At 45.8% G+C, this 12,835-nt stretch overlaps 1 protein-coding gene across 1 annotated transcript in view; it reads left to right on the forward strand.

Annotated features, from left to right (window-relative positions):
- slgA (proline dehydrogenase slgA) overlaps positions 1–12,835 on the forward strand; it is a 446,215-nt gene that overhangs the window by 290,889 nt on the left and 142,491 nt on the right. Inside the window, exon 3 of the mRNA XM_075687036.1 lies at positions 3,712–3,758. Coding sequence (XP_075543151.1) covers positions 3,712–3,758 — 47 coding nt within the window. The remainder of the gene's footprint in view (positions 1–3,711; positions 3,759–12,835) is intronic.

Below are 12,835 nucleotides of genomic sequence, written 5' to 3' on the forward strand. Positions count from 1 at the left end.
ATTATGTCAAGAATATTGGCGGTATCAGAAGTGACTCGTGTAGGTTGTGATATCAGATGAGTGAGATTAAAGTTTAGGCAGACGTAAAGAAATTCATTAACTTCTTTTGCATTGGGTTCTGACGAGGTTAGGTTCATTCAATCGATGTTCGAAAAAGTTAGTCTCCAAAGAGAATGACGCAAGCAGTTGGGTATTTGGTCAAAAGTTTGGTTAAAATACTGTAAAGTTCGCGTGAAAACTCTGGACTGCTTCTAGGAGGCCTGTGGCAAAAACGTAAGAGTACCGACTGTGGTGCGGAACGACAAATCAACCATAATATTTCAGGGTAGGAGGATATTTTTATAGCAGAGCATGAAAGTTTTTGTTTGCAGCAACGAGAATGCCCCCGCCACGTGTGCCAGGACGATCGTTTCTAAAAAGATTAAAGTTGGGCAAGTCGGATAAAACTTCGCCGTCGGTGACGTCAGAAGTCGACCACCTTTCAGTTAGTATAAGTAAATTGCTACTGTATGAAGATACAAAGTTCGACACGTGGTCACGTTTAGAAAAAAAGCTGCGAATGTTTGTGAAAATAATTGAAAAAGAGAGATTAGCTTTGTGACCAAGAACGGAACCATTTAATGATCTGGGGTGAGAAGGGGGTAGCTACGATTTTTCTTCGACGGTTTCAGTTGCATCGTCAAATACGTAGCGTTTGGAGCCCATAAATAATGTTTTATACCGTAAAATAAAAGGACCAGATTTTTCTTTAGCAAAGGCAAGAAGGTGCTTCCGTGCGTTCCGGACATGAGGCGAGAAATCTTCCCCAATGCTAAAATCTGTATTTTTATGTTGAAGACCATTAGCAAGAACAGTTTCCTTTGCTTTGAAAGAGTTAAATTTTACTATTATGGGGCAGCACCGGTCTCGCAAGTGGCGACCAAGACGGTGGGCATGCTCTATTTCCTTTGATTCAATAGATACTTTGAAATGGTCCCTGCAGAATGCAGTGATTAGCTCCTCAGACTGAGTGTTGGTTTCGGATGGCGTGTCGTCCACTATGTCCTAAAACAACAAGCTGTTTCGTCGGGAGCGGTTCTCCATGTCGTCCAGCCAAATCTCCAATACCGAGACCTGTCAAGCAGTCTGGGAGGTGGTGGTTGCAACACTGTCTAACTCCATTCGGAGCATTTGAAAAGCTGATGGTAGTGGGATTCTAAACTGTCGATTCTTTTGCCTAGTTCGGAAATGGTTTTATCGGTGCTTGAGAGCTGGCTTTTTAGGCTCTGCACGTCACCAATAAGCTGGGCTTGACCGGCAGACAAGCCTATCAGTTCATTTAGTATTTCATTGAGGGTGGGGGGTCCTGGGTTAGTTTCAATGTCTCCGGATAACATCAGTAGCAAAGAACAAACAATGTTCATACAATCAGACATGATACAAACACAACACTGAGGGCTCAGTAGCTGAACAAGGCATTGATTGCTACATTTTTTAGCAAAAAGGCGATACTGGTTATTGACCTGCATGATGAACAGAAGTGGGTTAAACCGTGGCGTGGCGCAGCCACCGAGCCCACAGAGCGCGTCCAGCTGGGGAGGATTTACACACAGTGTGCCTGATCAAGTCGATGATGGTATGGCCTTGAATTCCCTTTCGAGCACCCAGCTTCCAGGTTCCAGCATCGCAGAAACCGCAGTGACCAACGCTGGAACTAGGCGCTGGTTGTCCATGGTGACGAGCCTTGCCGGGAAAGGGCAGTTCTCGTGGATGGCTGATACAGAGCCCAGAAGAATGGGGAACAGCACACAGGAGATAGCACAAATGAAATCCTGCATTATGAGCAGAAGTGGATTAAATAGGCCAACACTTTTCTTTAAAAATAATGTACGACTGTTGTGGGCTGGTTTAGATTCGAGTGTGCAGTTTGGTTTCAACTGCCAGACCTGCTGAAAAAAAGTCGATTCTCTGAGGTGGAAAAAACATGTTGCTAATTTTATCAGGACACAGAGAAGCGGGAATGTCGGTAACGAAGGTGATCATGCAGGAGAAGGGGAAGAAGGTTACAGACAAACAATGTATTGATCTGAAGTTTTAACTCCTGTCTACTTCAACTTGTCTTGTTTGCTTAGTCAGGTAGTGAATAAGGACAGTTGGATCCTACATCCTCATCCTACACCAGCAGTGGTATAGGATGAAATGGTGACTTATTGGATTATGTGAGCATTTTAAAGATGCTAGATCTCAATGCTGTTACCACTTCTCGATCGGCAGACAGTGTTCACAATGAGGGCAATGACGGCTGCGCTTGTGGTAGCGCTTGTGGTGTCATCTTCTCATCTCGTGTCCAGTCTGCGTTTTGTGCTCTTAACACCACGATGGAAAGCCAACAAGCTCAAGCTGCTATCCTAGGGAAATACATTTCTTGTACCTCAGGCCCCTTTCAATGTTTTACTCTCGACTTCCCACAGCGCTTGTGGTGTCGTCTTCTCGTCTTGTGTCCCACCTACATTTTGCACTGTTAACACCGGGATGGAAAACCAACAAGCCCCCCAAGCTGCTATTATAGCAAAATAAACTTCTCGATGATGTTGCTTGTTATTTTTACAGTCAAATGCCTTTTTTTTTTCTTGTTCAGCTTACATTCGAGGAAAGTTTCATTTACTTTCCAACCTTCCAAATTTCAGGGATCAGCCTAGAGTGGTAGAAGTACGGTGCTTTCGTGCGTTTTGTCAGCGACACGAAGACAGTGAAGAATTTTCAGCAAGCTAGGTGAAATGCCGGTGTTTTGGCCAATGCAAAGGTTTTCAGAGTGCCACCAAGAAATACTTACTCAGTAGCATAAACAAGAGTGCATAAAATGATGCTTTGTATCATGCAAATCGGTATGTCTTTTTTAATGCCTGCCTTTTGGTTTTAATGCTGTTTTATTCATTGTTTTATGTTGCGAATATTAGGCTGCAGCAGAGCCCGACTTTTGTTCTTGAAAATTTATTCTATTAAGATAATCTTCTGATCAAATAAAGTGATTTTCACAGTAACTTTGAGTTTGTCTTAATGGGAGTTTAATGTACCTTGAGTCTACATTATTCAAAATATATGCTGGCACACAGTTTCTAGCAAATGTTTATGCATTAAAACTGGCTCACATCAATTCTACAATTACAGCAAGCCCCCTAAATTTATAACTGAGAAGTTAATCAGGGAACATTACAATATGAAAATCATTTTGTTTCAAATATTCTATTTTCTGTAAAGTTACAGTGGCAGCTTAAACGCTCAGTAGGCAGCAACACTATTTCACCCAATACTCATGAGCTGCTTGCTTGGCTGTGCTTGCTGGCAACATTTGTACATAGAAACATTGCAAATGGTGAATTCTTTCTCTGCAGTTTTCCTATTGTTTTCATTTTTTGAAATTTTGTTTCCATATATCTCTGTGTTTGCTTGCAATACATATGTGTGGACTTGGTTATATCAGAATGGCCACGCAAAATTGCAAGTCACAGCAACATACACGTTGCATTCTATGCAGCTAGCATATTCTGTTAGATTGGGGTTTGTAGTATATTGAGAATCAGCTGCGTTTTACTGTAGTGTGAGATGTCAAGGTGAGAGTCACAGAAAAGGGGCTACCATACTTCTGGCCTGCTGCATGCCCCTCAGTTATACAGAATTTGCAGAAAAGTCCTGTGATCTGTGGAGTAACACAATCAATGTGTGGCTGTGCAGGGCATGCAGCTCACAAGCACCGGTGAAGGAACACAGGCAGCCATCAGGTGAGGATCTTGTCGTTGGCATCATCATCATCACGATCATCATCAGCCTGACTACACCCTCTGCAGGGCAAAGGCCTCTCCCATACTTCTCCAACTACCGCTGTCATGTGCTGATTGTGGCCGTGTTGTCCCTGCAAACTTCTTAATCTCATCCGTCCACGTAACTTTCTCCCGCCCCCTGCTACGCTTCCCTTTTCTTGCAATTCAGTCCATGACCCTTAATGACCATGGGTTTTCTTCCCTCCTCATTACATGTCCTGCCCATGCCCATTTCTTTTTCTTGATTTCAACTAAGATGTCATTAACTCGCTCTCTTCCCTCACCCAATCTGCTCTCTTCTTATCCCTTAACGCTACACCCACCATTCTTCTTTCCATAGCTCGTTGCATGGTCCTCAATTTAAGTAGAACCCTTTTCGTAAGCCTCCAGGTTTCTGCCTCATAGGTGAGTACTGGTAAGGCACAGCTGTTATACACTTTTCTCCTGAGGGATAATGGCAACCTGCTGTTCATGATCTGAGAATGCCTGCCAAACGAACCCCAACCCATTCTTATTCTTCTGATTATTTCAGTCTCATGATCCGGATTTGCGGTCACTACCTGCCCTAAGTAGATGTATTCCCTTACCACTTCCAGTGCCTCACTACCTATTGTAAATTGCTGTTCTAGACTGTTAAACATTACTTTAGTTCTCTGCAGATTAATTTTTGGACCCACCCTTCTGCTTTGGCTGTCCAGGTAAGTGAGCATGCATTGCAATTGGTCCACTGCGTTACTAAGCAAGGCAATATCATCAGCGAATCGCAAGTTGCTAAGGTATTCTCCATTAACTCTTATCCCCAATTCTTTCCTATCCAGGTCTCTGAATACCTCCTGTAAACACACTGTGAATATTAGCATTGGATTGGATATAAGCATTTCCAATAGCATTGGAAAGATTGTATCTCCCTGCCTGATGCCCTTCTTTATTGGGATTTTGTTGCTTTCTTTATGGAGGACTACGGGGGCTGTGGAGCCGCTATAGATATCTTTCAGTATATTTACATACGGCTCGTCTACACCCTGATTCCGTAATGCCTGCATGACTGCTCAGGTTTCGACTGAATCAAATGCTTTTTCGTAATCAATGAAAGCTATATATAAGGGTTGGTTATATTCTGCACATTCCTTTATCGCCTGATTGATAGTGTGAATATGGTCTATTGTTGAGTGGCCTTTACAGAATCCTGCCTGCTCCTTTGGTTGACAGAAGTGTAAGGTGTTCCTGATTCTATTTGTGATTGCCTTAGTAAATACTTTGTAGGCAATGGACAGTAAGCTGATCAGTCTATAATTTTTCAAGTCTTTGGTATCCGCTTTCTTATGGATGATTATGTTGGCGTTCTTCCAAGATTCCGGTACGCACAAAGTCATGAGGCATTGTGTATACAGGATGGCCCATTTTTCTAGAACAATCTGCCCACCATCCTTCAACAAATCTGCTGTTACCTACCTGAGGCAGCTGTTACCCAGCTGGCTTCCCCCTTTGCATAGCTCCCAAGGCTTTTCTTACTTCTTCCGGCATTTCTTGTGGGATTTCAAAATCCTCTAGGCTATTCTCTCTTCCATTAATTATCGTCGTGGGTCCCACTGCTACTGCATAAATCTCTATAGAACTCCTCAGCCACTTGAACGATCTCATCCATATTAGTAATGATATTGCCGGTTTTGTCTCCTAACACATACATCTGATTCTTGCCTATTCCTAGTTTCTTCTTCACTGCCCTTAGGCTTCCTCCGTTCCTGAGAGCATGCTCATTTCTATCCCTGTTATACTTCCTTATGTCAAACTTGTTGTCTTAAACTTGTTGATTAACTTGAAGAGTTCTGCCAGTTCCATTCTAGCTGTAGGGTTAGAGGCTTTCATCCATTGGCGATGATCTTAATCAGATCTTTTGTCTCCTGCAATAGCTTACCTGTATCCTGTCTAACAAAGTTACCACCGACTTCTATTTCGCACTCCTTAATGATGCCCATAAGATTGTCATTCATTGCTTCAACACTGAGGTCCTCTTCCTGTGTTAAAGCCGAATACCTGTTCTGCAGCTTGATCGAGAATTTCTCTATTTTCCCTCTTACCGCTAACTCATTGATTGGTTTCTTATGTACCAGTTTCTTCCGTTCCCTCCTCAAGTCTAGGCTAATTCGAGTTCTTACCATCCTATGGTCACTGCAGCGCACCTTGTTGAGCACGTCCACATCTTGTATGATGCCAGGGTTAGCGCAGAGTATGAAGTCTATTTCATTTCTAGTCTCGCCATTCGGGCTCCTCTACATCCACTTTCGGTTTTCCCACTTATGGAAGAAGGTATTCATTATCCGCAAATTATTCCATTCTGCAAACTCAACTAATAACTCTCCCCTGCTATTCCTAGAACCCATGCCTTATTCCCCCACTGACTTGTCTCCAGCCTGCTTCTTGCCTTCCCTGACATTGAAGTCGCCCATCAGTATAGTGTATTTTGTTTTGACTTTACCCATCGCCAATTCCGCGTCTTCATTGGCAGAGAGAGAGAGAAAGGCAAAGGAAAGACAGGAAGGTTAACCAGAGATTATCTCCAGTTGGCTACCCTGTGCTGGGGGAGGGGCAAGGGGATGCAATAGGTGAGAAAGAAAGAAGGAGAAAAAAAAGGAAAAGAAAACCTAAACACACACGCACGTACACACGAACTATTTCTTTGGGCACTGTCACGCAGCCCGCAAAGGCATTAGTGTTGTTGATGAAACCGAGGACCTAAGCAAGACGGAACAATTATCATTAGTAGTAAGGTACTACGCAAGTGGGGCTGTCTTTGAGCTGTCTTTTGGATTCCTCAACGCTGAGCACATGTATGCAATGTCCTTCCTGGGCACATCTACATACAGAAAGTGAATTGCAGATCCACACACAAAAACGTAGAGGCATTCTAAAAGAGAAAAGAAATCCCTCTCTGGCTTTATCACCTTGCAGACATTCACGATGACTAGATTGAGACGGCGGTTCATGCAGTGGACATACACTGCCTGCGGCACTTCCTGCCGGAACAGTGCCTGGACGCCCCTTGAGGTACTGCTCATGACACTCGCACCATCATATTCTTACGAAGAGTTGCGAAGAAATGGTTTTATTTACAGGCAGTGGATGATGATCGTAGCATGATCGTAGCGCAGCCCGGCCTCTCAAACTCTTCGTTTTCTTCATCTTCTCTCTTCTTGTCCACGCCTTTCGTATCCGTTACATTTCCCCGCAAGTAGACGAAGCCTGTGGGGCGAGTCAGGATGGACAAGCAGGGTAGAAAGGCTTCAGGCGAGCAATATGAGTCAGCTGAGTTCTGCTTGATCGCCGACCATTGCACAGGAGGCGAGCTATGACGTAAGTGAGTTCGCTCAGGCGGTCTACGACTACAAATGGGCCTGAATATTGTGACAAGAACTTTTGGCACAGTCTACGCTTGCGTTGCGGTGTTCAAAGAAGAACCAAGTCACCTTTTTCCAACGATACTTGTACGTGACGGTCGTCGTATCGCTCTTTCGAACAACTTTGCGAGGCCAAAGTATGAAGACGAGCTATTCGACGGGCTTCTTCGGCAAGACACAAAGTCTTCGATACAATATCATCACTGTGCAGTACGAAGGGTAAGAAAGTGTCCAGAGGGCTTCGTGGTAACCTTGCATACAGGAGATGAAATGGGCTATAGTTTGGGGTTTCGTGTTTCGCCGTATTGTATGCGTAAGTGATGAATGGAAGCACGTCGTCCCAGTTCTTATGATTGGAGGAGACGTACATGGCAAGCATGTTGGTTAGCATTCTGTTCGTCCTTTCAACGAGGCCACTGGTCTGTGGATGATACGGCGTGGAATGACGAAACGGTGAAGTGCACAAACGAAGTAACTCTTCAATGGCATCAGCAGTGAACTGGCGACCACAGTCGCTGATGATGACACGTGGTGGGCTATGACGAAGGACTACGGAAAGCAGCAAAAAGACCGCCATGCAAGCAGCGGTAGAAGACAGTATGGCTGCAGTTTCAGCATACCGTGTAAAATGGTCTACGCAGACAATTATCCAACGGTTCTTGTTGTTAGATAACAGGAGCGGACCCAAAAGGTCAATGCCTACTTGCTCGAACGGCGTACTGGGCGGTGTCAATGGCCGAAGAGGACCCGGGGCTGCGGTGGTCGGTCACTTGTGATGTTGGCACGTTTCGCAACTAGCGACATAATGCTTGGTTGTTTCGTACATCTTGGGCCAGTAAAAGCGCTCCTGTGTGCGGTGCAGCGTTCGTACGAAGCCGAAATGGCCAGATGTCACATCGTCATGCATGGCGCGTAGAACATCGGAGCAGAGACTCTCGGGGACAACAAGCAGAAAACGCGCTCCATGCCCGGAGTAATTTGTTTTGTAGAGCAATTTATCACGGACAGTAAAGCGACCGCTGCCTTTAAAAGTATGGGCGGCGACAAAAAGCGGATCGAGGGTAACATCATTCCGTTGTTCTCACTGAAAGTCTGCCGCGTGAGGGAACGTAGAAGTAACAGCAGCAAGTCAGTCGTCAAAATTCTCAGCATAATCTTGATAATCGTGATAATCTTGAATGATCTACCGTAAAGATAACACCGAAACTTTTGTATGGTGAAAACGGCTGCCAGGCATTCCTGTTCTGTAACCGTATAATTGCGTTCAGATTTGCTCAGGCAACGGCTGGCATATGCGACCACATGTTCTGCACCACTGTGACGTTGTACAAGCACCGCTCCTATCCCAATTCCACTAGCATCAGTGTGAACTTTAGTCGGGCAAGATGGATCGAAGTGACGCAAGAGGGGTGCTGACGTTAGTATAAACTTCAGTTGAGAGAATGATGCGTCATACTCTGGTGTCCAATTGAAGGATGCATTTTGTTGTAAAATACTTGTCAACAGGTAAACAATGTCGGCAAACCGGGGAACAAAACGACGAAAATACGAACATAGGCCAATGAATGAGCGGAGTTCTCGTGCTGACTGCGGTGGCTTGAAGGAGCTCACCGCTTCAATCTTACGAGGATCGGGTCTGATGCCATCCTTGTCGACTAAGTGTCCCAGGGCCAGTGTTTGACGTTCACCGAACCGACACTTTTTTGAGTTTAGAACCAGTCCAGCTTTCTCAATGCAGTCGAGAACGAGGCTGAGGCGTTCGTTATGTTCCTCAAATGTGCGGCCAAAGATTACAACATCATCGAGGTAACACATGCATATCTCCCACTTTAGACCACATAGTACTGTGTCCATGAATCTTTCAAAGGTGGAAGGAGCATTGCAAAGGCCAAAAGGCATAACATTAAATTCGAATAGGCCATCTGGAGTCACCAAAGTGGTCTTTTCCTTGTCGGCAGGGTCCATAGGTATTTGCCAATAACCCGATTGCAAATCAAGTGTTGAGAAGTAAGAAGCAGCATGTAAGCAATCAATGACGTCATCGATTTGCGGTAGTGGATATACATCCTTCTTCGTCACTGCGTTTAGATGTCTGTAGTCCACACAGAATCTCCAGGAGCCATCTTTTTTTTGTACCAGGATTACTGGGGCTGCCCATGGACTAGACGACTCTTGAACGACACCTTTGTTCATCATCTCCTTGACTTGCTCTGCAATAACTTTGCGCTCGGACGATGACACTCGGTAGGGCTTCCGGCGGATGGGGTGTGCTGAGCCGGTATCTATTCTGTGACGAGCGCGGGGCGATGGTAAATGAAGGGGTGCATCTCTATGCGTGAAGTCAAATGCAGCCTGATGTCTGGCAAGGACCTGTACCAGTGCTTGCCATTCTGATGTACCGAGAGCCTTGCTGATCATGCCGAGCATTAGCTCTTCAGAATGGCGATTATCGCAAGGAGAGCAAGCTGTAGAAACGTCCGTAGTTAGTGCTGCTATTGAGCTACATGCGGCTTTATCGAAGAGAGCGATTTTCATACCGCGAGGAAGGACAACCGGCGTGGCGGAACAGTTCAGCGCCCACAATGTGGCGACTCCTTTCGTCATGCACACAACAGAGCAGGGCACAAGTATATCTTTTTTAGCACAATTTATGCGGAGAGCCTAACTACAAGGTCAACACAACCAGCATCAACAGTACTTGCAGAAACACGAACGGGCGTCAGGCACCACGATGGTGCAATCACTTCATCAAGAACACTGAGAGTGTCTGTGTCCCTGTCTTCACCACCCGAGCTTTGTTCAGGCTGTGCTGATATAAATAACTTGTTCAATGATATTTCGCCACAACCACAGTCCACGGAAGTGCCGCACTGTTCAAGAAAATCTATACCAAGAATAACATCGTGCGAACAACGAGGAAGAACAAGGAATTCCGACACAAACACTTTCCAAGCCAACAAAACACTCACAGCACAAACACCAAGGGGATGAAGCCACTCGCCGCCTACTCCACCCACGAAAGGTAATACCGTCGTTCCAAGAAAACATAACTTTGTGGCCTAGACGGTTTTTGAAAGCGAGGCTCATCACAGACACAGTCGCCCCAGTATCAACTAACGCCATGGTCGGTATTCCGTCAATCGAGACATTCACTTTGTTTTTGAACATAACAACAGGCAGAGGTATTTCTTGCAAAGATTGTCCAGCGACCACACCTCCATTTGCCGCGGATGCTAGTTTCCCGGCGGCGGTGACGAAGAACGGTGCCGCGGGGACGGAGAGTGACGGGGATGGTTACTTGGTGGCGTCAAACTCCGCTCAGAAGCTGGCGAATTGCTGCGTCTGGTCGCATGTGAGAAGTGCTCCATTGGAAGCAAATCGTTCGTCCGCAAGTCATATCAAGTACAGGTTCTGGGTGGCGAGAACATCGGTGGTGTCCTTCGTGATTGACGGCCTTGGGGACAATACCGAGCTATATGGCCTGTGGAACCGCAGTTGTAGCACACCGGAGGGTCACGGTTCACAGCATCTTCCTCAAAATGAATGCTAGGCTGCTGCGGGCGGCGAGAAAGTGAGAAAGTTCGTTGTCATGTGGATAACGTGTCTCTGCTGCTCGCTGAAATCCGTTATATCGGTCATAAGTCACGTCGTGGTAGTAAGGTCGGTGCTGTTCTTGTTGCACCCTGACAGAAGTGACAGGGCCTCGGGGGTAAAAACACGGCTACTCTCGTTGTGGCCGAGCGTCATAAGTAGGGCCTCTGTCATAGAGATGTGGCTGCTGTCGGGGTGCGAGTTCATAATCCTCAGTGCCCCTTGCCGCAGGATACGGGCAGAAGGATGTCACGTTTGGCTCGAAATCTGGTGGTAGGCGGAAGCTATGAGTGCTTGGGTGTGGTCACTTGCGCGTGCAGGCTGAGTTCTTCCCGAACTATTTGTCGGATCGTTGATGAAAGATCGCGGGGCTGGCCGCTATCTACGCTTGCAACTATCGTCACAATGGTTAGCCTGCCAAACCTCGGCGTGATGCGCCTCGTCTTCAGTTGCTCAAAAGTGCGACAGTGCCGAATGATGTTGGCGACGGAAGCCAGAGTGTCTTTTGCGATGAGGAAGCTGTAAACATCTTCGGCAATTCCTTTTAAGATGTGCCCGACTTTGCCTTCCTCAGACATTCCAGAGTCCACCATGCTACACTGTTTTATTACTGCCTCAATGTAGGTTGTGCAGGTTTCACCTGGTGCTTGCGCACGTTGCAGTAGCGTCTGTTCTGTCCTTTTCTTTTTCGTTGAGGAGTCACCGAATCGTTCTTTGATTTCGGAAACAAATCTGCCCCACGTTGTCAACGTTTCCTCGTGATTGTCCAACCACACCAACGCAGTATCCGTTAGAAAAAAAAAACGACGTTCGAAAGTTGAGAAGCGCTGTTCCACCTGTTGGCGGCACTCACCCCGTGATAATGGATGAGCCATTCCTCGACGTCTTCGTCAGATCTTGCGGTGAAGGGACGCACATCTCTCAGTTGTAGAACAGAACTTGTCGGCGCAGCTGTTGGAATGGGCCGTTGTTCGTCTGCGTCTTGGGTCATATTCAACTCCGGTAGATTCAGTGGGAGTCCAGCAAGGCGACGACTCCGTCGAAGAACTTCTGCTTCAGCCTCCATCTTCGGGTGTCGATTACCCAGCACCTTCCACCACAACTGTTACGAAGAGTTGCGAAGAAATGGTTTTATTTACAGGCAGTGGATGATGATAATAGCGTGATCGTAGCGCAGCCCGGCCTCTCAAACTCTTCGTTCTCTTCGTCTTGTCTCTTCTTGTCCGTGCCTTTCGTATCTATTACAATATGTTTGAGCAATGCACAGCTGAGTGCAGCAGAACTGATAGTTGGGCGAGTTGGTACGAATTCATAGTAAAATATTTAGCGCGCACATGCACTGTGTCCTTGTCAATTGTGCGCGCTAAATATTTTACTATGCGCAGCGTTGAGGAATCCAAAAGACTGCTCAAAGACAGCCCCACTTGCGTAGTACCTTACTATTACTGATAATTGTTCCGTCTTGCTTAGGTCTTTGGTTTCATCAACAATAAGTGTAAAGTACTTGGAGCTTTCCATCTCTTCTTTTATACATACTTGTTAATGTGATGTGGCTGAGAATTTCGAGGATCTGGTCTTGTATCGAACAATGAACATATTTCACTTTGGCTGCTCCACCATTCAGTTTCTTTCCTACAATATCATCATATTTGCCAAACAATTTCAAGAGCTCAATGAAGTTTCCCTTGTTTTCACTTGTAGCACTTTCATTGTGGCCCCTCTGAGCAATTCCCTGAACGGCAGTGAATCGCAACATATCTGCAACTCTTGCTATATAGAGGCAATCTTCCAGCACCTCCAGGAAGTATGCATTGCTGAGATGTGTTGCAACTGACTTGCTCAGTCCTCCCGACTTCATCTGCCTGTAGGAAATCCACAATGTCTGGCAAGACTTATGCGCGAGTGAGTTTTCGTGCTTTCTGAAACCAGCATGTTTTTCTAGCACTCTTTTTTCAGTTACTGTATCCACTGTTGACAAATGCAGATTTCTGATTGGCACCAGTAGAAAACATTGTGCAAGGCTAACAGAAAGCTTCGTCAGCCTGCGCGCTG

The sequence above is a fragment of the Dermacentor variabilis genome, chromosome 3, assembly GCF_050947875.1.
Source record: "Dermacentor variabilis isolate Ectoservices chromosome 3, ASM5094787v1, whole genome shotgun sequence".
Taxonomy (NCBI): Eukaryota; Metazoa; Arthropoda; class Arachnida; order Ixodida; family Ixodidae; genus Dermacentor; species Dermacentor variabilis.